Source organism: Anthonomus grandis, chromosome 3 (assembly GCF_022605725.1).
Source record: "Anthonomus grandis grandis chromosome 3, icAntGran1.3, whole genome shotgun sequence".
Classification (NCBI taxonomy): Eukaryota; Metazoa; Arthropoda; class Insecta; order Coleoptera; family Curculionidae; genus Anthonomus; species Anthonomus grandis.
The window spans coordinates 35345030-35372574 of NC_065548.1; the positions used below are offsets into that span (position 1 = coordinate 35345030).

At 32.9% G+C, this 27545-nt stretch overlaps 1 protein-coding gene across 1 annotated transcript; it reads right to left on the reverse strand.

Annotated features, from left to right (window-relative positions):
• Window positions 1-573: 573 nt before the first annotated feature.
• On the reverse strand, window positions 574-25977 carry LOC126733724 (LHFPL tetraspan subfamily member 3 protein). Its single transcript, XM_050437104.1, has 4 exons — window positions 25561-25977; window positions 10181-10347; window positions 9882-10127; window positions 574-828 (listed from the first exon to the last, which is right to left on the reverse strand). The coding sequence occupies exons 1-4, from the start codon at window positions 25794-25796 to the stop codon at window positions 626-628; spliced, it is 852 nt and encodes a 283-aa protein (XP_050293061.1). The 5' UTR covers window positions 25797-25977; the 3' UTR covers window positions 574-625.
• Window positions 25978-27545: the final 1568 nt, after the last annotated feature.

A 27545-nucleotide genomic window follows, 5' to 3' on the forward strand; every position in this document is an offset into this window, starting at 1 on the left:
AAATCGGTCAAACAGTTAGTTAAAGAAGTTAAAGCAGGGTATTGCAAAAACAATTAAACGACCACCACTATCTTGATTTTTAAAACAAAAATGATAGATAAAGTGAATATCTTTAAAAATATGAAAAAAAAATCTAGTAAAAAGAAATGCAATTTTAAAATATAATATGGCAGTTAACGCCATCTAGTGATCATTTATAGAACTTGAAAATATTCCCCAAATTTTTGACGAGGAACAGTCTTATTGGATCAACCGGTATATTAAGCCCTTTTACACTGGTTTACTACTGACCTACTGATTTATCGAACAAGTCATTACATCTACAAAATGTTATTCAGAAATATAACCTTAAAATAATTTTGGTCTTACTTCATTCCAGATTTTACATTTTTTAAGGGACAATTTTTTTAACAGGGGTAAAAGCCAGCGTAAATTTTATATAAGATGATACGACTGCAATTGAATTTATAATTTTTTTTTCTTTTTTGTTATTGCTTGTTTCTATCAGGATGGTAATTATTGTGATCTATAAATTATGTTGAGATATGTTAAATAAATAATCTACAACCAGCATAAAATTATACAAATTTTATTAAACTTAAATATTAGTTCTAACAGTTATTTCTTACAATTGAAAATTCCTATGTAATGAATGTGGGTGCGCATAATGGCCGGAATGAACGGACCTAGGTACTGTTCGTTGTGAAAACTGGGAATAAGTATCATCCTGGCCTCCAGGAGGCATCAGCAACACCGGATGCATATTGAGCGATTTTCTAGATCCTGCGATACTGGCTGAATCGTTCATGAAACTGCTATTCATTTCACCTAAGAATTACAAATATAATCGTTTGGTCCAAAAAGATACATATAATTGCGCTTAGTGTAATAATAAATAGATAATTTTATGAACCCTTATCCAAATAAAAATATGCTTTATTTAACTAGATAACTATACAGGGTGTCCGGAAAAAGGAGGCCAATCCGCCGGTTACATATAGGGTAGACCAAAATAATGCGACTTTCGTTATGGCATTTTTTAATTGGGCGCTCGGTATTCAATATACAGGGTGTCAAAATGAGAAATATAACATCGTTTTTTTGATGTAAGTCGAGTGTTTCATGAAGTATTAAATTAGAATTTGGTGTATGGGGATTTTTTGGAACGAGAAATAGAAATGTGTTCACGGATTCGTTATACCTTGCAGAGGGCACCACCTGCGGTATATTGCATGTGTTAAAAATACCAAAACTTTGTTGTACCCCTGTATAATAAAGTTCTAGTAAAAAAATGTAATTACCCAATCTTGTTTTGTAAAAAAAGTATTCTTAGTAAATGTTGGCCGGAGAATCCGTTTATTAGATATCTTAACTTTAAAATCTAAATATTTCTTTTTAAACAAATTAACTGACCTCGGGCATAAGTAACTTTTTACGTACTCTCAAAGTGACAAATTTAAACGTTTCTGACGCTCTTAACAAGCTTCTCAATTACTCCTAAAATAAATATACATTTTTTTAAACACATATTTGTATTTGATGTCTTTTCTTACAACTTATAAAACCATAATAGCTCATAGATAAAGAAATGTATTCGTTTCCGAAATGGCGCATATGGTTTTGATGTTTGGAAAGTTTTAAATATTATTGTAAACAGTAAATACCTGTGAATTCTTAACTAGGAAAATGTGACTCCAATGTTAGTTTAGCCGCTAGCACTATGCCCAGACATTCCCAAACCGATTTCATCCCAAAAGAAAAAAAAATTATTTGATTAACCGCCTAAGGAAGACTGGAAGTTTCAGCGAAAGACGGTTCACCAAATATTAGTACTAGGGTTTTGGCTGAACGGGTAAGAAATATTGAGAAAACCGAGATACATAATATTTTACGGAGTCAACAACTTTACCCATTTCATCTTTAAAAAGTACAGGGTCTTTTAGGCAAGACTTGGTTTTTGTAGATATTTATGTGAAATGAATAATAGAAATGTAGATTTTATAAGGGCGATTCTGTTTACTGACGAAGCCACGTTCATGAGAAACGGCAATATCCATAATGCACACATATGGGCTAAAGAGAAACCTAGGGCCATAGTTGAGACACATCATCAAGTAAATTTTAAAGCCATGTGTGGGCAGGTGTTATGGATAACTTTCTTTTACGACCTGTCAATCTACCAGGTAATTTGACTGGTAATTCATTTCTGTTTTTACAAGTAAGTTAGCAAATCTTTGGTTTTAACTCGACGGCGCTCCAACTCATTTTACTATAAATGGGATATAGGAACTATTTACATCAAGTATTTCAAGATTGATCGGGGTCGAGATGCACCTGTTCCGTGGCCACCCCGTTCGCCCGACGTTACACCTTTGGATTTTTCAGTTTGGGTGTATGAAAGACTTTGTGTATATGGTTTCGATTTTAAACGAGGTTCATTTAAGGGAAAGAATCATTGCAGCTGAAAAGCATTTCAAGTTAAAACCAATTATTTTTCAAAGCCTTAGATTTTCTTTAATATAAGAGGGCTCGTATGTGTATACAAATGAATTGAGGTCACGTAGAACAAATAATTTAGGGTCATTATTCTATGATTTTTATTATAATAAGTAATTTAGCATTAATTTAGAAAAAAATATTTACGTTTATTTTGTTAACTTCTTAAAATGTATCTAGATTTTAAAACTAAGATATTTAATAAACGGATTCTCAAGCCGACATTTACTAAGAATACTTTTTTTACAAGAAAAGATTGGATAATTAGATTTTTTTTACTAGAACTTTATTCTACAGGGGTACAAAAAAGTTTTGGTATTTTTAACACATGCAATATACCGCACGTGGCGCCCTCTGCAAGGTATAGCGAATCCGTGAACGGAATTCAATTTCTCGTTCCAAAAAAGCCCCTCACACCAAATTTTAATTTAATATCTTATGAAACACTCGACTTACTTCAAAAAAACGATTTTATATTTCTCATTTTGACGCCCTGTATATTGAATACCGAGCGCCCAATTAAAAAATGGCATAACGAAAGTCACATTATTTTGGTTTACCCTATATGTGGCCGGCGAATTGGCCTCCTTTTTCCGGACACCCTGTATATCTCATATGAAAGCTGCAAAAAATCAAACGAGCTGTAAAGCATTTATTCTAACGCTCTCGCAATATTTTAAAAATAATATAAAATATAGTATATTCATATATTATTAAATAAAAAGCATATATATAATTTTCAGTCTTACAATATAATTTAAGTTACACCCTTTTTAAATATATTGTAGTGTTTTCCTTAAAGTTCTCATGAATTAGAGAAACTCTAGTAATATACAGGGTGTCCCGGTTCATGTGGGAAATCTCTCGGATCCAGGTAGAACATCGAAAAATAATACCGAACGTTCCTATAAAAAAAATTCCTACAGGCCTTCTTTACGAAGATACACCCTCCTAAAGGACGCTGCTGAAAATTGGTTTTTCATAAATTGTTTTTAAACTGCCCGGTAGAATTTAATAAAAATTTTAGGTGATGAACACTATTAGGGACCTCTTAAAATGACATCCTTAAAATATATTTACCTTGTTTACTTTACCAGGGGCGGACTAGGTTGTACACTTTAATGCGTATATTTTTAACATCCTGTATGTTAAAGTCTAAAAAAAATAAATTTGGATACCTTGAACCCTAGGCTAAAAAAAAGGTACTCTTGTTCATTATCGATAAAATGAACCGTTTTGGAGAAAAAAAAAATAAACGAGCCAATGTTTTTTTTTTTTTTTAAATGAGATAAGTACGCTAGTTATTTAAAGAACAGAGAAATTTCGATGTAAGTCATTTAATTTAAAATAATACATGTTCCTAAAAATACAGTGGGGTCCTAAAAAATACTTTTACAAAATAATTTAAAAAAAACCTATGATGAGTGTATGTTTTTAAATTAGAAAAAACAACTTACAAAAAAATGCCAAAAACCAAATATGTAAACAAAAGTTAAATTCTTCAATACGAGCAATAAACAATTAATTATTAAAAACTTCATAAGTAGGTTCGACGTGGGCTCCGTGAACTCTTAACACATTCGCGGGCACGACGAATCGAGGACTGCTGCACTCGCCATAATAACCCAAGTTTGTTTTTTATATTATCACAATGAAATGTAATTCTTTGGAGCAGTTCTTTCCGAGTATCGACTGGGGTGGAATACACCAAGGTTTTGAGGTGACCCCATAGATAAAAATCTAATGGCGTTAGATCGGGAGACCGAGGAGGCCAAGCAACAGGTCCTCCTCTACCTATCCAACGGTTTTCAAAAGTATTATTTAAGTGGTGTCTTACAGCAAGGCTAAAATGGGGTGAGGCTCCATCATGCATAAAATACATATCTCGGCGGGTTGCAAGGGGCAAATCCTCTAATAAATCTGGAAGATTGTTCTGGAGGAACTCCAAATAAAGTTCTCCGTTTAAACGTGGTGGCACTTCAAATGGCCCAATCAAAAAATTGCCAATAATTCCTGCCCAGATATTTATTGATTAGAATTGATGTTGAAATGAGAAATAATAGTATCATGGGGATTTTCATCAGCCCATACATGCGAGTTATGTAAGTTTTCAATTCCATTTTTGGTAAACCCTGCTTCATCCGTAAAAAGAATCGTGCTGATAAAGTTAGGGTTATTTTGCTGCTGAGCAGCCAGTTTGCGAAGTGTATTCTAGGAGCAAAATCTTTGGGCAGTAGTTCATGCACTTTTAGTAAGTGATATGGGTACAACAGTTGTTCTTGAAGTACCATATGTACAATTGTTTTGGACGAATGAAGCTGAGCGGCTAATTTTCGAGTACTCGTTGTAGGAGTGTCAGCTACAGCGTCTAAAATATTTTCTTCCAATTGCACTGTACGTGCTGTTCTCCTCCGACCACCATTATTCTTTTTTTTTCAAAACATCCTAAAATTAAGGAAATTTAATAGTATTACCTCATTAAGTGGAAAACAGAAACCTACCAGTTTCCCTTAGACGTTGATCAACACGTTGAAATGTTTTCTGATCCGGAATAATGCGATTGGGAAATCTTTCTTCGTACAATCTTTTTGCTTTCAATGCATTGCAAGACGCCAGACCATACATAAGATGCATATCTGCATACTCAAAAAAAGTAAACTCCATATTTTGACGTAATTTAAATCAAAAGTTAACAAAAAATACAAAAATTAAAGAAATATTATCAAATAAAGGATGAATATGTTGACAAAGATTAGGTTTAAATAATAGGTATTTGCTAAATTTGGAGTATAGCAACGTTTGTAACAATAATGCGTTCAAAAATGCAAAAATTCCGATAAATAAGTCAGGTACAATACAATTGGTTTACATTATTTTTTTAGTTTTTTTATGTTTAGTTTTTATCTTAAGAATAACAAAAAAGAAATAAATGTATAATAAATAAGAAATATTTTGTAAAAGTATTTTTTAGGACACCACTGTATTCTTAGGAACATTTCTACCGGGTAGCTTAAAAGTAATTTATGAAAAACCAATTTCCAGCAGCGTCCTTTAGGAGGCTGTATCTTCGTAAAGAAAGCCTGTAGGAATTTTTTTTATAGGAACGTTTGGTATTATTTTTCGATGTTCTACCTGAATTCGAGAGATTTCCCACATGAACCGGGACACCCTGTATATATAAATAGAGCCACAGTAATATGACGGGCCAAGTCATTCAGGCCCAAACATATTTTTATGGTCCTTCATACAGAATCATCGTCATTTAAACAGTGAAAAATTCATTATTTCGCTTAAAAACCATGAAGATATCGGGACATTTTAGTGAATAGTACTGGGGCCGTATTGTTGAAACCATTCGAATTTGATTCGCATACAAAATTAGAGGATTTCGCGCGAAAAATCGATATTCGTATTTTCCACCGCATGGTATGCGAACTTTTTCGTATGCGGCGTCTCGAGTAGTCACTCAAAGTTCGTGTGCGATTTTCAATTTGATTCTGCCACTTGTCTTATTTTGATTTTAAACTAGCTTTGTTTTTTTTTAATTTGTCTGAGTTTGTTAAGTATTTTCGTAGTGTTTTTTTGCTGTTTATTAAAAAAAACAACGATATTAAATGGCAAGGTTAATCAATCTTGTGCAAAGAAACGCCGTCAATGCACTGGAAGAGACTGAAACTCTGACAGATCGAAAGAATAGGATGTACTCTTCATTTCTTGACCCATTTGAAATGTATTCAAATGTTCATTTTATTAAATTATATAGATTAAACAAGCCTTTTACGATGGAATTGATGTGCTCCAGGGAGGCTGTGTAATCTGTCCGCTACTTTAGTCCACAAGGCTTATGCAGTTTTAGCTGAAAAATCTTGGGTGAATTTGCCCGACTTTAATTCCGGGTGCTCTGCCATAAATAAAAATAATTCTTTCTTTTACTCACTCGACACAAAACCGCCATATTTTTTATTTTTTAAAACCAACTTAAAAAAAAGTTAATTCGAAAAACCCAAGAAACGCCATGAAAAAAACCTCAAAATTCCCTGATGTTTCTAAACTTAAATTTCAGGTTAGGTTAAAAAATTTTTATCATCTTCAGCCCGTTTTGACCTGTGCAAGTCATTCTCGCGGTGACTAGAAGATAAAAAGACATTATCTAGTGCTCAAGAAGTGCCAGTGTGGTGCTTAATCAAACCTAAAAAAAAACTGTAAGTTTGTTCCGTTTTATTATTGTTGAAATGTTAGAGAAACGGACAACTAAGTTTAGCTGTCTTCTCCTTTCAATTTATTCTCTTAGGTATGGCCTTTATTTTATACCTAACATATAGGTCACACAGCTTATATACGATATTTTATTATTAAAGAAATTTTAACTTTAATTTTTTTACAATTTAAAATAATTTTCATCTAATTCTTTATTAATAATAGTCCAGTCAAGATGCCAGATGAAGATTTAGAGGCTAGATACAATAGCTTAAAAAATACTATAGACTCTTATAAAGCAAAGTTGTGTGATTTCACGAAATTCTTTGCGGAATTTGACCATAATTTAAAAACAATCGAAGAGCTTACAGGTCCGGATAGAAAAGATCGATAAAACTTTCAATGGTTTCGACGAAATTTCCACCGATTTAGAAGTCTTGGACATCAGTAGCATGAGAGTTAAAACTCACAGGAAGGAGAGGCAGCTGAGTTTTTTGAGTCTGTAGGTAAAGCTAAAAGATTCATTGTATTGTCACAGTGTTCCAAGTTGAATTCGTTTCGGCAAGCAACCTCAGTCTACTGTAATCCGCGATCGTATTAATTTGTCACACCTTTACCACCTTTGGCGGATTGCGAGAGAATTGGTCACAGTTTCATGAGGCTTTTAAGGCTCTAATTCATAAAGACTTTAAAACCCCAAATAAAACTAAATTAAGGTACTTTAGTGGGCTCGGTAAAAAGCATTATTGAACATTACGAAACCACTGATGATAATTATTTAATCTCGTGGGATTTGCTTTGCAACAGGTTTCAAAATAATGATATAACGGTTAGTCCTAATTTAAAATCTGTTTAATCTGTTTAATCTGCCATTACTATATTTAGTAGAAAAGTCAAAAATAAGGATTCTCTTGGACGAACTGCAGGTATGCGTTCTCTTATGACCCTTTAACAACCCACAGACAATTAGGATACATTAATTATTTATATGGTCTCGACAAAGTCAGATTTTCAAATTAAAAGGAATGGGAGCATTATGTTACAAATACATTCCCTCAACAGAGAAATTTCCCACAGTCAATTTGTGACATTTCTTTCTAATAAGTGTCAACTTTGAGAAACCCTACAAATTCAAGACCAAGTCCAAACAGTAAGAGGTTTACCTAGTCACTCAAATCAGTATAAATGTGAAAAAGGTACGATAAGAAATTTTGTCATTTTACTTCAAAAGCAAGTTTAAAATTATCTCTCAAAAAACGCAGAATTTCGAAAATTAAATCTCTGCATAAATTGCTTCAGACGATCATTCTGAAGTTAATAAATGCCCTTTCGCGAATTGCAAATTATGTCACAAAAAAACAGGCCAGAGTACAGGGGAAGTATCAATGATTTAAAGGCGACCACCGGGGCAGTATGTGGCGATGTCCCAGTATTTCAAAATCAAAGTAATAATAGTTGCGCGTCCTCAGGTTATACGGCAGAGAGAAGCCGATAGCGATAGTCAAATGGCACCGCGTTAAACATTGCTTTCCACAGCTGTTATTTACATTGAGTCTGTGGAGCAAGATCAAATTGTTCGTGCAATCGGTATTTTAGATTCCCAAAGTATGAGTAATTACAACTAGTTTGGCATGACGGATACCCTTTAATATAGAAAGGCCACAATACCGGCTTTTAAGCTAGCTGCGTATTAAATATGTTATAAAATGTTTAAGAAACTGGTAAATTAATCCATATACAATCAGTTAATTGGTCCATTATTTAAGTACTATGGTTTTCACTGAGCGACAAAAAAGCGAATTGCTGTATTGTTAAGCAGTCATCGAAAAGAATTATCAATGACATATTAGAATTTACTACAATTATTGTTTTTGGTTCAATTGTTGGAATGGATTCACTGGCCAAGAAGCTGATATCGTGTCACAGAAAATAGACAAGCGTATTTTTAGATGACCTTAGAAGCGAGAATTAAATATAAAAAATATTCCTGAGTGTTGAATATTTGAAACATTTGTACCCGTGTTTTTTCCAAATACTCCTCTCCAACACTTCTACTTGATCATGTTGAAGGCATGATCTAGGGCACTAAAAGCAATTTCTTCCAGTCGTTCCTGGATTCTTTCAATAAAAGGTTCTCATACTTTAGTGTGGTATTTATGACAATCTTGAAGGCAAAAGGATTTCCCAAAATTGTAAACCGCATTTAAATTTTTTTTTTTCGCAAAGAATCGGTCTATTTTCAAATGTAATTGAAGATAAATTCCTACGTTCTACGAGCGAAATGCCATTTATAATTTCAACTTTTTCTGATGGTGCCATTATTATTTTGGATAATGCGTAATCCTCAATTCCCAAATCTGTATATAGTATACATATAATATTATGTTGTCACATAAAAAAATCAGATGAATGGAAAATTGCAGGGATTTTACTATTTTATAAAAATAATAAAGTTATGAATTGTTAAAGCCAATTAGTATTTTGCCGTATCTTTTAAGCTCTTTACGAACAAATTATATTTTAACTATTTAGGAAGTCAGGATATCGGACATATAGTTGGGTAACAATGCTTTTAAATATAACAGAAGACATTATGAAGTCAACAGATTCTGATTATCTGTTCTGGTGCCCTTAGATTGTTTGAAGGCATTTGATACGATTTGCACAAACTATTGGTTGTTATATCGTCTATTACATAGAATTTTTGGATGATGCTATAGAGTTCATCAAAAGTTACCTCAAGGATCGCACGCAGTGTGCTCAAACTAGTGTAGGTCGGTCAACTTCAGAAAATGTTAGTTTGCGTCCGATAGGTTCGGTATTGAGGCCTCTTATTCATAATATAAACTTCTAACTTTGCAATTAAAAAATGTGACCGCACATTTTTATGAGATAAAAAATAGAATTGAGAGAGTACACAAAGTTATTAGCGTTTTATTTACGGCATGAAATATGTCAAATGGTTGAATATGAAGGCTAGGCGGAAAATGCACTCATTGGTATTTTTTTACACTATTATTTTTAATGACAGTCCACCATACTTGATACAAAATAAAATATACAAAAAACAGACCTGGAATGGCTATTTTCTTTTATATGTTTCTTTTATGTGTTAGTATTATTATTATTAAAATGAATTATAATATAAAGCATGTTTTGATTTTTTAATTAATAATTATAATATATACCTTTATATAAACTGGCCGGTGTATAATTCGGTTCGGCTTGTAAAGTAACATGTCTAGTAGCCAAAATAAATGCCAAAGTAGCTAACGTTATAGCATCAAGACAACCAATAGCAGCCAGAATATACGCCCATCGTATACTACAGTCTCCAAATTGGTATTCATCGGTCGTCGGACCGCATACTTTTATGACGTCGTCTTGGGCCCATCCGTATGGGTAAAGAGCACAGCCAGCGATCATCGCCGCCCCTACAAGCATGTCGCAGAATTATTCAATGTCGTTATCAATCTTAAAAACTTACCTGAAATCAACTGTATCCAACCGCAGACATGGAAAACAGTGGTGGAGTGGCAAAAGAAAAATAGCATCATGGAGCATATGGCTAATATTGATGTTATAACAGCTATTCCTACTAGTGTTGTTGCAAATTGGAAGGCTCTGTTGGGCATGTTCATTAAGTCATCTAGCCTAAAACCCAAAATCGTGGACTTTTAAAAGGAATATGTAAAGTGAAAACATCTTGTCGAACTTGCATTGTCTTATTTATTTAATGTAACACGACGTTTCGGTTGGTAAGTATCTCCAACCGAAACGTCGTGTTACATTAAATAAATAAGACAATGCAAGTTCGACAAGATGTTTTCACTGTACCATTGTCTACCACCTTCAAAAACCGAATATGTAAAGCTTTGCCTGAATTAAACCGTTAAAAAAAAAATCTTTCTGACAGTTCATATACTGCTGTAATAGTTTTACAAATGCGAATACAAATTTCTTTTTTTTATATATAAGTAAAAGAATTGAATTAAATATAAAAACATGCCAATGAAAAAATAGATCACGTGAAAGCACCAAATGCTTGTATGTGCTTAAACTTAAATACAGCATCAGAAGTAAATATGACTTTAAGCTTTAATTTTGTAACAGATATTCTTCAAACTTTAAATTTGGTTGCGTCAAGGTTCAAAAGTTCCGAAGGAATCCTATTATAAAAATGTATAGCATTGTACGAAAAACTACGATGAAATACAGTTTCCTGTATGACATCGTCAACTTATTAAGTGTCCTAAAATTGAGATGGTCCTAATTATCATAGGAGACATTGCATTACTAATAGTTTTTTAAAAGAAAAGTGCATCAATGAAACATTCTACGCTCATCCATTTTAAGCCAATGTATTTCCTTATAAAAAGGCAGAATATAATGATATTTTTTATTACCAAATACAAACCGCATACAAGCATTTTATAATCTTTGAAAACCAAAATAATTCAATTCAAAATAATTTAATCAAAAATCACAATAATTAAAATTGCCTAATACTAAACTCTCGCAAAGGCGTTTAAATGATTGATCTAAAATAAACCTATTACTATATATAATATAAGCTTGAATGAAGTTGACAAAAAGCCGTAATTTCAGCTTAGAGATTAAAAAATGATTTATAGCATTAAATGCTTTAGAAAAATTTAGAAGCAGCAAATTACTAATTAATTTCTTATCAAATACCTGAATTATATCAAGCCGAACATTGATCAGTGCTATTGAAGTACCAAGGTCTCGTCTAAAGCCATAATGCTTAATAGATAAAATCTAATATTCGGCAAGAAATATATACATTTAACAATGCAGTATTCGAAGGTCAATGAATCAGATTTCATGCCAAACGGCAATCACACAAACCTCCTTGGGGAAGGGGGGATCGTTCACTTATCCCAGATATCTGAGATATCAGAAGGATGAAGCTCTGGTGGAGTCCTTTCCACGTCATCGGACTCTGTTTTTCAACGTTATTTACAAAAATAAACTTAGACTAAAAGTACATGATGTGTTTTTTACACTAGTTGACGTTATCTGCGTTTCCAATGAACTCCCTGACATGTGGATAATAGCGTCGACTTCTGCATCAGCTTATAGATGCTTTTCGTAAGGTTGAGCAGTTTCATGTTCTCGATCAGGCTCTGATATTAGTCCTGTTGTTGACACAATAATTGGAACTGTCCGCACTTCTCTCATTTCCCATTGTTTTCGTATCTGGTGTTCTTTTCTGTACTTAACAATCTTTTTATTATGTTTTGCTCTTAGGTTATTATTATTGGGAATAGCTGCATCAATAAGGGTTGTCTTCCTAGAAATTTTATTGACTGGGATTAGGTCAGGCCTATTGTTACTTACTCGTTGGTCTGTGAGTACAGTGCGATCCCAATACAATTTGTGTTGGTCATTTTCAAGACTCTTTGATATTAGTCCTGTTGTTGACACAATAATTGGAACTGTCCGCACTTCTCTCATTTCCCATTGTCTTCGTATTTGGTGTTCTTTTCTGTACTTAACAATCTTTTTATTATGTTTTGCTCTTAGGTTATTATTATTGGGAATAGCTGCATCAATAAGGGTTGTCTTCCTAGAAATTTTATTGATTGGGATTAGGTCAGGCCTATTGTTACTTACTCGTTGGTCTGTGAGTACAGTGCGATCCCAATACAATTTGTGTTGGTCATTTTCAAGAACTGGTTCCGGCTTATAGTTATAATATGGTACCTTGGCTGCCGATAAGAGGTTTAGTTTTTCTGCGAGCTCTTGATGTGATCTCACTAGATCATGTACACATACGGCACGATGAATGTGTGATGTTTCAGCCTTTCTTAAGAAAAAGGAATGCAAGTTACTAATTTGCTGAGTTAGCTATCATATAATACCAAAAGAGTAGGCTAATGAAGTGACTCTATATGTATTAATAGCTTTAAATAAGTTTCTGCTATTAAGACTTGTTTTAGGAAGTCGTCGCATTCTTGTAGTAAACTTAGTAGTCAGCTCATTCTTTATAGTTCTAAGGCCTATTCTTTGCGCCTGCTTTATTCCTAGATCTTTGTAGGATTCTTCTTCGTCCATAGCATTAATTATCTGACCGTTTTCTGTTTGAAAGTCACCTTGTAGTTTATCCTTAATACTGTTTACAGTTCGGCACTTATCCAGTCCAAAGTTCATTCCTATATCATCAGAGAATTTTTCCACTATTTTACTTATTTAATCTAGTTGATTTCGTGTTGCTGCAAGAATTTTTAAGTAAAAATCTTTTTTTAACTCTTTTTTTCCCGTAGGTTGAGGTTATTAATAAAATAACAATAATATAAATGGTAATAATACTAATAATTAGAATAAGAATTTGATTCCAGAAACCTAAATTAACTCTATAAAAAGGAAACTGCAGCAGAAATAAATGATCAACAGGCCTTGAAGTAAGAAATAATTTGCAGGACAATGCCGATCAAGAGAGAACAGAAGCGGAAGAAAACTTTGACCCGTTAGACCATGCACCATTACCAGAAGTGGCAATAAATCAAGAAACTCAAAATGAAGACCAGAACAATGAATATAATGATGATGTGCATGCTAAACTTAGAACAGAGTTTAGACGGTCAATGGCAGAGTATAAAGGCACAAACTCCTCAACAAGACCAGCTCTTCCTAGAGCTAGCTATTCCCGCAAATTGGCTATTCTCGTTAATCCGGCAAACTTACTTATACGTGATTATCTATATAATTATATAAAAGAGGTTGTCCTGACTGACTGAATCATCATTGCAGACCCCAAACTACAATAGCTAGAAACGTGAAATTTTGCCAACGGGTTCCTTTTATAATGTAGGCACCGGATAAGAACGGTTTCTTCGAAATTCCACCGATAAGGGGTAAAAAATGGGAAAATTGTTACCCGTGACCTCGAGAACTAAGGGGGCGTGGCTTCGGAGTTTGAACGGAGACTGCCCGCACCAACGAGTCGCAGGCATCAACTTAAGAAAAAAAAAATTAACTGCAACAATGTTTTTTTTATAATGTAGGCCCCGGATACGAACGAACTTTTTGAAATTCCACCGATAAGGGGTGTTAGCGATATGATAAATATCGCATAGCGGCATAAAACTGATTAATAAATACGATTGAAAAAGTGCCTCTGTATTATTTATATTTTGGTAGACATAACAACAAGGAGGGTCCATGTGAGACTGATACCCGAGAGGTGACTCGACTCAGTCTTACCGCTCGCTCCGCATCTAACGAATCATTTTTAAGATGATTTTTGTCTTGGTTTTATAATAATTATATTATATTAATCGCGCCCCTTGACCTCAAGAAAAACGGCGTGGCAATTGTGGGTTGCATGTACTATCAATGGGGCGAGGCTTCGGATTTTATTTTTGTGTATTGTGGGTTGCATTTACTATTATTGAAGGCCTTCTTCGACTTTTCTTTTATTTTCACGCGAGCAACGCCGCGGTCATTCAGCTAGTATTCTTATACCACACTTGAACAGGTTCATCTAATAATCTCCTGTGCGGCTACTGCTGTCATTAAAACCTTGAGATTAAGAATGATAAATAACCAGCAAAGTATTACACGTAATGTAACACTGACACCGCCATGGGAAAGGAGACTACTGAAAAAGATTGAAGATTTTACGAAAGACATTGACCGGCGAAAGATATACATCGGAGGTATCAAAATTAAAAAAGTACAGGAAAGAGTAGAGAAACTAATGCGTCAGACTCAACAACATACCCAACCCAACCCAAAAAACTGTACCCCAGAACAATGTCTAGACACCCTTAAACAGAAGTTATTTATTTTTTCAAATTGCTTAAAAAAGTAATTAATAAGTACTTAATTAAGTCCAGAAATAAAAGGAAATAAGATAATTTACTTTTTGAACGCTCAGAGAAGCAATTTGATCGAAAGCGTAACAACACTTCTCCAACAAGTACTGCCATTAGCATTTACCCTACTAAAGAAAACATCGAAGAGTTCTCTGGCACTCATTAAATAACACCTAGTGAATGCAACCTGGACACTGAATGGCTGACTGAAAAACGAGCGAAGTGTTAAACATATAATTATATGGCATTTTAACCATTTTCAGCTGATGAAGTGACTAAAGTCAATTAAAAGCTTCATAACTAGAAAGTTCCCGATCACGTTCAAAATTACTGGATTAAGAAATTGTAGACAACACATCAACAACTAACCAACCTAAACGATGTACTTACGAGAATTCTCAGAATTTGCCCAATTTTTTAACAAAAGATACCACTTACCTCTTGTTTAAGGACTGCCAAAAGACTCGAGACCCGGATAAATATCGGCCAATAACATGCTTACCCACCTCTATAAACTAATCACATCTTGCATTACAGAACGCATTTACAGACTTTGTTACTAAAATAGCATCATAGCGGCTCAACAGACAGGATGTACCAGAGGCGCAATGGGTTGTAAAGAACAGCTAATTATCGACTCCGTAATTTGCAATCAGGCATTTAAGAACATTCGGCAGCCTACATTGGCTACCGAAAAGCTTTTGATGCAGTTCCACATAAATTGTTCAAAATAGATAATCACATAATTTTCTTTTCAGAATTCACTACGGCATCTTGGCCAACATCAATAAAATTTCAGGTGTCTAACGGTAACTGCATAATCTAACAATCATCTATAAGATCCCAAAATCTGTATCTGTACATACTAAAATTTCAGCAGTAGTACAAGTACGAAAGAAGGTACGTTTTCCTCATTCAAGTCAATTTTCTCCATTTTTTTCGTTAAACGTCACTACAAGGGTAAAATAATCCAATATCCAAAAACAATCCATGTTTTTTTTTTCGAAGGGTGTCGCAGTTTCGTAAATTTTCAATGAAAATTATCCTGAAGTTGTCAATTAAATGTACCGTTTACCTCAGAAAAATTGAGCTTTCAGAAAAACTAAGCTTTCCGAATATGTGTATATCATTTGGGGAAATTGTGTATTGCGGCTAGGAAAGTTCGGCAAAGTTTTGACGTCTTCGAAAAATGCCCTATTTAAATTTGTGCAATTTAGGATTTGAGATTTGTTGAGGATGGAATTCATTAATTTTTAAAATTATAGATTTACGTGAATACCGGAACTCTTGTGCTATCGATCCGATTGAGTTGAAATTTGATATTTGGGGTTTATTTAGGATGCAATTATTAAATTTTGGCAGATAATTGACATTTGAGTTTTAGGTCACGTGACCGCGGTAACTTTTTTGACTTGCTGAACTTTTACCGCTCCATTGATAAAAATATGTACAAAGAGTTGCGCATAAACGCTCTGAAATGTGCCAAATTATTTGGTTTTACCTTTATATGTGAACAATGTGAACGATTCTTTTTCAATTTTAATAAACTATTATCAATTCTTTATTGTCTTTATTTACCTGTACTTCTGGCGGCCGGCCCGCCATCAATTCATGATTTGCTCGAGTGGCCCCTAGTCTTAATAAATCTGTGCAACCATGATTTAGGATGTAATTAATAAATTTAATAGATATTTGACATTTGCGTTTCAGGTTACGTAACTACCATAACTCTTTTGCTATTGATCCGATTAAGTTTGGGCTTTATTTAGGATCGAATTCATAAATTTTTACGGATCTTTGACATATCACCTAGTATATTGACATACAATTCGACTGTATAACATATTATGGTTCGTTGAAGCATGATACCACAACAACTGGTTCTCTCTTTCTTGGCACATAAAATTTGGCCACTTCGAGACGCAAGACTTAAGTACACCTGAAAATTTGTATTTTTTTGTAAAAATTCCTTTATGGCTCTTCACAGACAAGACCTAAACGTTCCAAACTGGCCTCCAAGGACCAAAATAAACATTTGTACTATAAACATCTGTATTTTGTACATAATTGTTATGTTGACGTTTACTTTAAATTTTTCCATTGTGTTGAGTTAAAACTTGGTAACTGCTTAATTTTAAGTGATATTAATCAAGTATAAATCAATCAAGTCAATAAATTAAGTGATTTATGATGCCCCATTGTTGGCTGTTGATAAGTACCATCTCGTGCTGTCAGTTATAGTCAGCCTTAATTATAAAATGGAAGAGTAAAAACAAGTAAACAATAATAAATTAAATTAAAAAAAAACTGATTCTGAGCCAAATGTACTTGTTATTTAAAAATACTAACTGGGATGATATAATTGCTGTGATGTTGACGAATCTATGACAGAATTTTATGCGGTTGTTAATGATGTTTTTATGCAGTGTGTCCTTATGTTCACCCGAATAGGAAAGGGATTTGTGAAATTATTAGTTTGCTAAAGGAAATGTTAAGAAATAGTCTATACTTGCAGTGGAGTTGTAGGTTAAGGTAAAATGAAAAGCCTTCTCCCTCTACTTATTGATTAAACATTTAGTTATCTTAAAATTCCCTAGATGTTTCAGACAGAGTGGTGTCCATCATCAGGGGGTACTAAAAGGAAATAGTTACGAACAAAAGACAGACACAGAAAAAAATTAATATAAGGTACACTTACAAAGGTTTAAAATTGGTAACAGGCACACGCCCCAGGGTTTGATTACATATCAAAAACCCTCTATTTATTACTATTGTTTTCAATTTTATTTTTTTTATTTGTTTACATTCTGTTGTTGACAAGCACTGTAGGTGACATCTATGGGAGAAGTTCTAAAAGTGCCATGGTACCTGATGGTGTATTACTACAATTTTTTTTTTGGTAAAAGCAAGAGGAAGCAGAAGGTTCATAGAGAACATATTAGGTGGCGCGGTTAACATGATTCGTACGCTGTGGAGAAGGAAAGCAACGGATAAGTACTATATAAAAGAAATTGTAAAAAGTATGAACGATGTATTAAGAGACTATGAAGAGTTAAGACACATTGAGTTGAAAAAGTGAGTACAAGAATGATGTACTTGATCATTAACACAGTAATGGTGGTTGTGTTGTGTAGCTTTATTTATTTCGAGTATTTCCAACAGATCAAGTTTGTTGCTTTTTCGGCAGAAATGTAAAAGCTTTAAGTCAGTAGCTGGATTAAACATGTGGTTGCTAGTATAAACATGTCTTGCAAAATTATATTTGATGCTTGTAGGGCAAATATTTCGGTTCTTGCTCTTCTCAATCTCCCTACAATGTTCATTGATACGTGTAGAAAACTTTCTACCGGTCTGTCCAATGTAAAATGCATTACAATTCTCACTCGAGCACCCTATCCGATAGACTCCTGATTTTTGTTCTGGCGGGATTTTTTTAAATGGAAAACCTTGTATATTATAACATATTCTAAAAGGAAATTGAAATCCGTTTCTAACGAGGTAGGCAATGAGCGAGTGCTCCATCCCATTGGAACCTGCAAGTGTGATAATCTTCAAGCGTTAAATTTTTCAGAAAATCTTCTACTACTGAGCGCATCTGAAGGTATTTATGGGAGTTTAATGAGTTTAAAGCTATTTTATTGTCTTTTAGTAAACAAAAAACATTAAAACTAATTTTTTCCTGAAATCCCATTTCTTTAACCGCATGTGGATTTTGATTAGCCCAAAATTTTTGATTTCTTCTATTAAAAATACCTTCTCTAGAAAACTTTGCTTCATCTGTCCATATTATTTTTTTAGAAAGATTGGATCCTCTTGAGTGCGTGTCAGAATGTCTCACAATATCGAACAAGGCGTTGGTAATCGTCAAGTTTCAGCTGATGTACTTTTGATTTAAATGTACATGCACATAATATGCACCCCGCATATTATTGTCGTCCGAAATTTATTGCACAGAAAAATAAGTTAGGCCTAAATCATCTACTGCACTTCCGATGGAAGCTTGTGAATATGCGTGAATGTAGGCTAAAACATTCACGATGTTGTCCTCATCAGACATTACAGGCTTGGGTAAACTTGTATCATTTTTAAGTTGTGAACCAAATTGTATAAAGTTATTTTGTATTCGCACAAATTTTCTTTTATCTATTTTTTGTAAATGTACCTCATCATTGAATTTTGCCACATTGCCTATGAATAATAAATAGTCAAAAAATTCATGAAAACTTTATTTAAACAACTATTTCTTTCCATCTTAATGAATTTTTAGGTCACTATTTTAAAAAAATCATCCAAGCATATTTACTAATAATCAACATAATGTAACTGTCAAACATCAATAGCATAGCATTGTTGCGTCATGACCTTTCATGGCCACCTACAATTTAACAAATATGTCAAAATATTCCGTTTTTTACAAAAAATTGCTTTTATTTCAGAAACCGAACTACTTGGATATATGAACATGATACCTCGTTAGAAAAGGATTTCAATTTCCTTAGAATATATTATAGTATACAGAGTGTTCTATTAAAAAAATTAATAAACAATTTTTTATAGTGAAAACTGTACTATACTTCTATACATATATATTATTATACTGTAATATACAATACTTACGTTTATAATTTCAATTGTCTGCGCGTTCCAGTGCTGTAGTAATAAAAATTTATTTGGAGCCATGTTTTGGTAAAAAATTAAGAAAATAATTAATTTCTCGAAAACCACTAAAGATAGGTATAGAAATAACTTATACAAAAACAATCATAAAGTGATAGCGGATCGGAAAATAAAATAACATACAGGGTATTCCATTTAAAATAACAAAGTTGCTACTATTTTTTGGCATAAGCGGCAATGCTGTATCGCTGAAAATATTTTTAATCGTTAGATCCGCAGCTAAAATCCATGTAAAATTTAAAAAAAATCTATTTTTCGTTCTCCGTAAATGTCTAAGGTACTATCAACCATCAATCAGCCTGTATATTGGGGTCTGTAATTGGATGTTGATGGTTAATAAATAAATAAATGTGAAACTACTAAGAGAAAACCAAAAAATTTCAAGTTGAAAAGCCTGGTGATGTTGCGGAAAAGAACGCCCTCGGTGATATATCTAAAGAGTATAACAATTTTTATGAGATTTTTTGAAGAACTTTCAAAATAAAATAGCACTCAAGAAAATATTGCCCTTATTGGCGAATAATTTGGAATCTACATTCCAAAATATTTCTATTTTATATAGAATATATTTTTACCATAGGGACTAACAGTGCTAATGTGCTTAATTTTGTATTTCTAATTTATATGTGTCTATAGCCAGTGTAATAAATACACAAAAATTTCAAATTCTTATTATTCTTTGCCTTGCGAATTCGAAACATGTCCTCTCCGCCTTCCGAGGCTGGGTACGCCACTGAGGAAGTGGTCTCCTAACATAGTACATACAGTGCTTTTCTTTGAAGTCCCCCCCCCCCATTTATTTTTTGAACGAGTCAAAAAAAATTTTTGAAACTTGGCATAAGTAAATTGGTCTATAGATACTATTTTTCACTGTAAACTAGGTAGTTGTAAATTCCAAGATGGCGGCTGGGCGACATCTTGAGAAAAATTTTTAAATAGAAAGGGGGGTCGTGTAGTACCTCATTTTAAAGGTCTCAATGAGTACTTTATAACCCTGAAATATTAGATCCATATCTTAACTCGTTTCAAAATGGCGGCCTAATAAAAACGTATTTTTTTTATTTTAACGTTTTACATTTTTATGATTTTTGAATAGGTAAAAATCAGTGTACGAAAATAAATGCGTCACTATTTTATTTTGATATAAAAACGACAGTTCTAAATGTCAAAATAACACATAAGCGCCATCTTGAATAAATGCATTAAATAGAAATCTTGTGTTACCTCATTTAAAAGGTTCTATTGAGTACTTTTAATATTTATTACATGGACTCGGTGGACTCCGTTTTGACCTGTCTAAAAGTAATAGCCAAAAAAATATACTGTTGCGATTTTATTAACGTTTTTAATAATAATATACAAATAATTTATAATTTTTGAATTTTGGACTTAAAGATTAACTTTTTGGTTTTTAAAGACTTACTGAACCGCCCTCGTATGGCACATTTCACGTTAAAGGTTATTGAAGATTATTTAGACATTCCAAAAACCAAATAGCTATTAAAAAAACTCGAAAAAAAATTTACCGGTTAAGGAAAAAAGATATTTTTGCTTAACCGGTAAATTACTCTTGTCGAGTAATTTACCGACAAAAACAAACCAAGCTATTTGGTTTTTGGAATGTCTAAATAATGTTCAATAACCTTTAACGTGAAATGTGACATACGAGGGCGGTTCAGTAAGTCTTTAGAAACCAAAAAGTTAATCTTTAAATCCAAAATTCAAAAATTATAAATTATTTGTATATTATTATTAAAAACGTTAATAAAATCGCAACAGTGTATTTTTTTGGCTATTACTTTTAGACAGGTCAAAACGGAGTCCACCGAGTCCATGTAATAAATATTAAAAGTACTCAATAAAACCTTTTAAATGAGGTAACACAAGATTTCTATTTAATGCATTTATTCAAGATGGCGCTTATGTGTTATTTTGACATTTAGAACTGTCGTTTTTATGTCAAAATAAAATAGTGACGCATTTATTTTCGTACACTGATTTTTACCTATTCAAAAATCATAAAAATGTAAAACGTTAAAATAAAAAAAAATACTTTTTTATTAGGCCGCCATTTTGAAACGAGTTAAGATATGGGTCTAATATTTCAGGGTTATAAAGTACTCATTGAGACCTTTAAAATGAGGTACTACACGACCCCCCTTTCTATTTAAAATTTTTTCTCAAGATGTCGCCCAGCCGCCATCTTGGAATTTACAACTACCTAGTTTACAGTGAAAAATAGTATCTATAGACCAATTTACTTATGCCAAGTTTCAAAAATTTTTTTTGACCCGTTCAAAAAATAAATGGCGGGGGGGACTTCAAAGAAAAGCACTGTATAATTGCCTTTTTCTAAACAAATAACAAGGAAGATAATTAGGATGATTGATGTAACAGTTAGCAAGTATGCGCCTCTGGATTGCTACAGATGCATATCATGTGTGTCATTTGATGGTGAAACTGGTTTTTGACAGATTTAAAAATCATAAAATTATTTAAGAATCATAAATTTCTTTTTAAATGTTATCTATCAAGGGCACTTACAACTTGTTTTATATGTATTAAAATAAGATCAAATATAAACTAACATCCAGTGGCGGCTCGTGGGAATAGGCAGGGTAGGCCGGGCCTACCCTAAAATTTTGAGCATACAAAATACAAAAATAAAATTTTAAAAATATTTTATTTTAATTAAATATCATGTTAACACACCAATTTATTTATTATCTTAACCCGCAAATATATTTTATTTAACGCAAAAAGCATCAAATCGCTTAAACGCACTTAAAAAACCACATATAGGCCCGAACGAATCTGGCCGACCCCATCCACAATATATCCCTATAGAAAAATCGCGCGACGCTGGTCAACGCGTCGGAGGATGGATTTTATATGCGCGCTTACGGAAGTCATTTAGGCCCGACACGAGGTGGCCTGCGTTGTTTTCGCGGTTGAATGTTTGTTTTTAGCGGAAAAATTTATCGATTTGTACTTGAATTTGTTCTTAATTTGCTAATTCGTAATTTGAGGGTTCGTGGTTAAATGTTTTCGTGAATTAAAAAGTTGTAGTGTTTTTAATTTAAAAGTTGTAGACATTGGTAAAGTGAAGTTGGTGAAGAACCTAATAATTAAATCCAGAAATTTGCAATGTTTTTACAAGGCTTTTGCCTATTACGTTTTTTTTTTTAAATGTAACACTAGTTGGTTGTGTAATTAAGATAAAGGCGTAAGAGGCCAAAGCCTTTTATTAGGCCTTTATTTTAAATTTTTATTTAAAAATTAAAGGGTAAGTTTAAGGACTTTTTTTGGAATAGTGAGAAACTATAATAGACAAAAATGAGTTTATCTGAGCCTGAAGTTTTACCAAGTTGCAGTACTAGTGCCAATAATGTTATGTTGGCACTTGGCAGTGGATTGGACATTATTGTTTCGTTGTTGAAATTACCATTGGCTAAAAGACCTGAGGCTGAAAGACGAAAAATTATTTTAAGTGACAGGCCTATTCCAAAACTGTGTATTGACCAAAAAGATGGAAAAAAATTACGTGCTTTTAATATCTCTTGGTATGATGTGTATAAATGGCTGTGTGGAAGTTGTATTACAAAGAAACTGTATTGTTGGCCATGTTTGTTGCTTTCGAATAAAAAGTGTGTATGGAATTGTGAAGGATACTCCAATTTAAAAAAATATATCTGCATCGCTTAAGAAACATTCAACTTGTAAAGAGCATTTAAGTAGTTCTTTGTCCTTTAAGGATGTACAAAAAAGAGAGTTTTCTGTTCGTGACTTGCTAGACTAACAGTCGAAAATTTCAAAAGTCAAGTATAATGCTGAAGTTAAAATAAACCGAGAAATTATTAAAAAATTAATTGCTTTAACTTGTACTTTAGCTAAACAGGAACTGGCTTTTCGCGGCCACGATGAGTCAGATGACTCTAAATCCTGGAAATTTCAGCAGAAGCAATTTGAGAATTTATGTTAAATTCAAATCCAGAACTAAAAGATCACTGGCAAAAAAAGACTTATTTTAGAGGCCTCTCAAAAACGACACAAAATGAACTCATTGACCTGAAAATGTCATCATTAATTTCCCATTTTTTGCATGTATTGTTGATGAAACAACCGATATAACTGAAAAGGCACAGTGTTCAATTGTATGCAGGTTAGTAGATGCAAAAAGCATAGTTCAAGAATATTTCTTAGGATTCTTTGATTTAGGGGAAGATTGAAATGCTCCAGCGTTACGCGATTTACTGTTTAGTATGATTGGTAAATTTGACTGTAAAGCGAAACTAATTGCTCAAACCTATGATGGAGCTAGTGTTATGTCGGGCCAACTAAACGGACTACAAAAATTAGTAAAAGACTGCACCATTAGCTATTTTTACCCATTGTTTTGCGCATCGCATTAATTTAGTTTTACAGCAAAGTTGCTCCAATATTACGGCAGTAAAAATATTTTATTGGACTCTTCAAGGAATTCCGGCTTATTTTCACCATTCCTTCAAAAGATCGCATTTCTTAAATAAATTTGTCGGAAAACGAATTCCTACAAATAGCGAAGTGAGATGGAACTCGAATGCAAAAGTGTTAAATGCCGTATTACAGGAGAGAAAAAAATTAATTGAAGTATTTCAGGAGATAATGAATTGTCCAGAATCATATGCGAAATCAATTAGGCAGGCAGATGCGTTTAAAAGAAAACTGGATTATCTGGAATTCGTATTTTTAATAAACGTTTTTAGCGACATATTTCAACAAACAGAGCTCTTATACAATGTGTTACAGAAAAAAAAAATGACATCCAGTTATGTAACAATTCCGTTTCCAGATGTCTTGAACTGGCCTTTTCTAAGCATATTAACGTTGCTGTTAGCGAGACAAATACAGAACTTACCTTAAATCGTAATGAACTTGGTGGTTTACCTAAAAATGATGGTAATCAAAGCACTTTGGATAAAGCCAAAACTAAATTTAGACGAATATTTTTTGAAATTTTGGACAATAATATAACTCAATTAGAGCAACGTTTTTCGGACTAGAGCAAGTTTCAATTTCTGCAGTTGGGTGATACTAAAAAAATTTCAGAATATGGAGGAGTATTTCCGCAAAAACCATTGGACTCGTTAATAAATACTTATGGAGCACTTTTTGATAAATCATTAATGAAAACAGAACTAGAAACCATTTTCTCACCAATACACCGTGAACAATTTTACGATAAAAATTTGTTAGGTCTAATTAAAAGTATGCATGATAACGACACAAATGAAATTCTTCCTGAAAGTTACAAGTTGTTCTGTTTACTAGCTACAATACCTGCAACCAGTGCTTCAGTTGAAAGGACTTTTTCTACGTTAAAGCGAATAAAAACATCTTTGCGGAACACAATGACTCAAAATCGGCTTTCATCCTTATCTATTTTATCAATCCAAAAGGACATTCTCGCTCAATTAGTGGAAACTGGGGACACATTTTACGATAGGGTAATTGACAAATTTGCATGAAACAAAGATAGAAGAATTAACTTGCTTTATAGGTAATAAAATTCAAAACTGATAATTTGTTTGTGTTCAAAATACTTTTAAATGACTCCTTCTTTCTGTGCCATTTTTAGTAGTTACGTGTTACTTTTATGTACGTAGGTAACAATAAATGTACATATTAAGCTTAATTACTGTCGTTTCTTTTCATAGTGTCCCCCTTTTTAGTTCTCTAGTTCTCCCAAATTTTTTAAATTTGATAGAAAAAAAATATGTTTTTTTTTTGGAAAAAATTCTTAGAGTTAATGTTTTAAATGTATAATTACTTGACAACACCGGCCTATTATATGATTCTTCGAGCTTCATTGTGAGTGGGCACTCTTGCTATGGTCTACCCAAAATTTAACCCCACGAGCCGCCACTGCTAACATCATAAAAAGTTTGCAGGATGCCGGAACAATTAATAAAACTTTGCTTGTTAAAATTAAAGCGTAAAAAAAATTTTAGGAAGCAATTTATAACCTGCCAAGTTAACGAAACTATATTATTTCATTCTTCATAATTTATTTTAAAATGGTTTGCCAATAAGACGCCGAATTATTGATTATTATGAGGAACCATCTGCGCTTTCAAACAAAGGGATATTTTTATGTCTACATCTATATAAAAAATACCTTGTAATACTCTGTTTTAATAACGTTTTTTGTTACTTACTTAAATAATAAACTTACTAATTTAGTCAGCCACAATTTTATATGTTTTACTATTTTAAGATAAAACAAAATAAAAATTGAAATAATTATTAGATTTTCCTGTAATAAACTGATATGGCATCATCTTGACCTATATAACTAAAATTTTCTTACCTTCCTTTGCAGATCTCCCCATTTTCTTCGGCGTAGCAGACGGACCACAACCCAAATTTACCCGGAGTCTCACCGTGCACGTTCCCGATCCATTCGGGGGTGATAAAGGCCACCACGATCACTATGGCGTAACAAATTGTAAAAATCGCCCACAACACTCCGATTGCTTTAGCATTTCTCACATAATTCGCCGCGTAGATTTGAGAAGAGTCAACATATTCAATTTTCGAACCCATATTAAGGGTTTTAAGAGTTCGAAGTAAAGTTAATTTGTATTATTAAAAGAATGCATAATGGGTTTGGTAGGTATTTGTCGAAAGTCACCCAGTATGACCCAGGGCGAATGCTGACTAAACTTAATAAGAATGATGACTCCCACCATGGTACGCCATGATGCGGTCTGCGGTTTACCTTTCTTTTCCCTTGGTAGAGAGTACATTTACTTCACACTGATGATATTATAACATGCGAACGAAGCGTGCGGGTTGCATAATATTAGATTAGCTTTTCTTTGTTAAAAGGGATAAATTGTACTTATTTGTATATTTATTTATTTAAGCACTTAATGGGTATAAATACTTTCATTTTAATTTAATGTGACACACTTTTCAAAATGTATTGTTCATGAATTAAAAATCAAAAATAGATCTTATTGCTTTCGTATATTTTATTAGCCACCAAACAGAAAAAACCAATTTTAATTCTTTAATTAATGATTTTGAGAATATATCTTCCATTGTTTTTTCTCACTCATATTATGTCATATGTATGGATTCTAAAGTTTATTTGTTGGATGGCTCTAATCTTGCGTCAATGTATTTGATAATTTTAATTTTGTTCAAATTATAAACTAGAATTCTTGAAATTCGGTCTCACTTTTGGATACTATTTTCTAACAGATGAGACTTTAGTTAGCGACTCGGGACTTTTGTCATTAAATAGTTTGTCAGATCATTATTTGCTTTATCATCATAAGTATCACTTAAAGATAGAAAAGGTTGCTTTTAAATCAACATCTGTAACTTGGAGAAATTTTAATTTTGACACCTGTGATCTTTAGTCAATAGATCGGTACTATTTATTTATTTTAATCAGTACATATAACAGGTAAAAAGAACCTTAATAGTAGTGGCCAAGATCCCTTACATAATTTAAGCTAAACCTGTTCATACAAATTATTATCTATCCTATTAATTTGTAATTTGGAGGTATTTAATGAACGGTGGCTAATTTCATATTCGGTTAGCAAGTTCGTTTTTACCAATGTCTTTCAAGGCAATTCTTTCAAGCAAATCAGGAGAATCAATTTGATTGTTAAATATTTTGAATCCGACGTTTTATTCGACGCATCTCTAATGTATCCTTGCTCAGAACATTAAGTCGCTCATAGTCAGTTCAACCTTATTAATGTGCAGCTTAAAAAGGAGAAAATTGACAAACTTTAACTGCACTGCGATCTCCAGACGTTTAATGTGACTCTTGTAGATAGGTGACCAAACTATACATAAATACTCCACAGGGCTCCCTACCAAAGCATAAAACATAGATTTTAAGGCCTCAGTATTCTTGAACTCACAGCATCGCCTCATTATAAATCGAGCCATTTTAAATGCATGTAACATGTCAATGTTACGTTAGAATAATTTAACATTTAACAATCTCAATAATCCTTTTTACGCATAAAATGGAGAAACTTCAAAATCGATAGTACCCTTCTCTTGCTCATCAGATTGTGCATAAATTGGCTACTGGCTATTTAATAATGGTTTGAGATAAGATCTTTAGACTTTACTATATTGTAATATTGCAATTGTTAAGATAACTATGTATTTTGTTCTTTAGATAAATTTGATTTTTTAATTTATGTATCACCTGAATTGTGTAACCTTACGATAATGTAATTTTGTAGATATTTTATTATCCTTTACGTCTTTATCTATGAGTTGACGGATTGCGGGCAGATAGTCAGATCTGATGAATTTACT

Excerpts from the sequence above, each read along its gene's own strand:
- LOC126733724 (XM_050437104.1), bottom strand. The coding sequence starts at position 25,796 with ATGGGTTCGAAAATTGAATATGTTGACTCTTCTCAAATCTACGCGGCG. Across the intron at positions 10,128-10,180 it reads TTGGATACAGTTGATTTCAG|GGGCGGCGATGATCGCTGGC; the intron begins GTAAGTTTTTAA and ends ACATGCTTGTAG. Across the intron at positions 829-9,881 it reads ACCGGCCAGTTTATATAAAG|GTGAAATGAATAGCAGTTTC; the intron begins GTATATATTATA and ends TGTAATTCTTAG.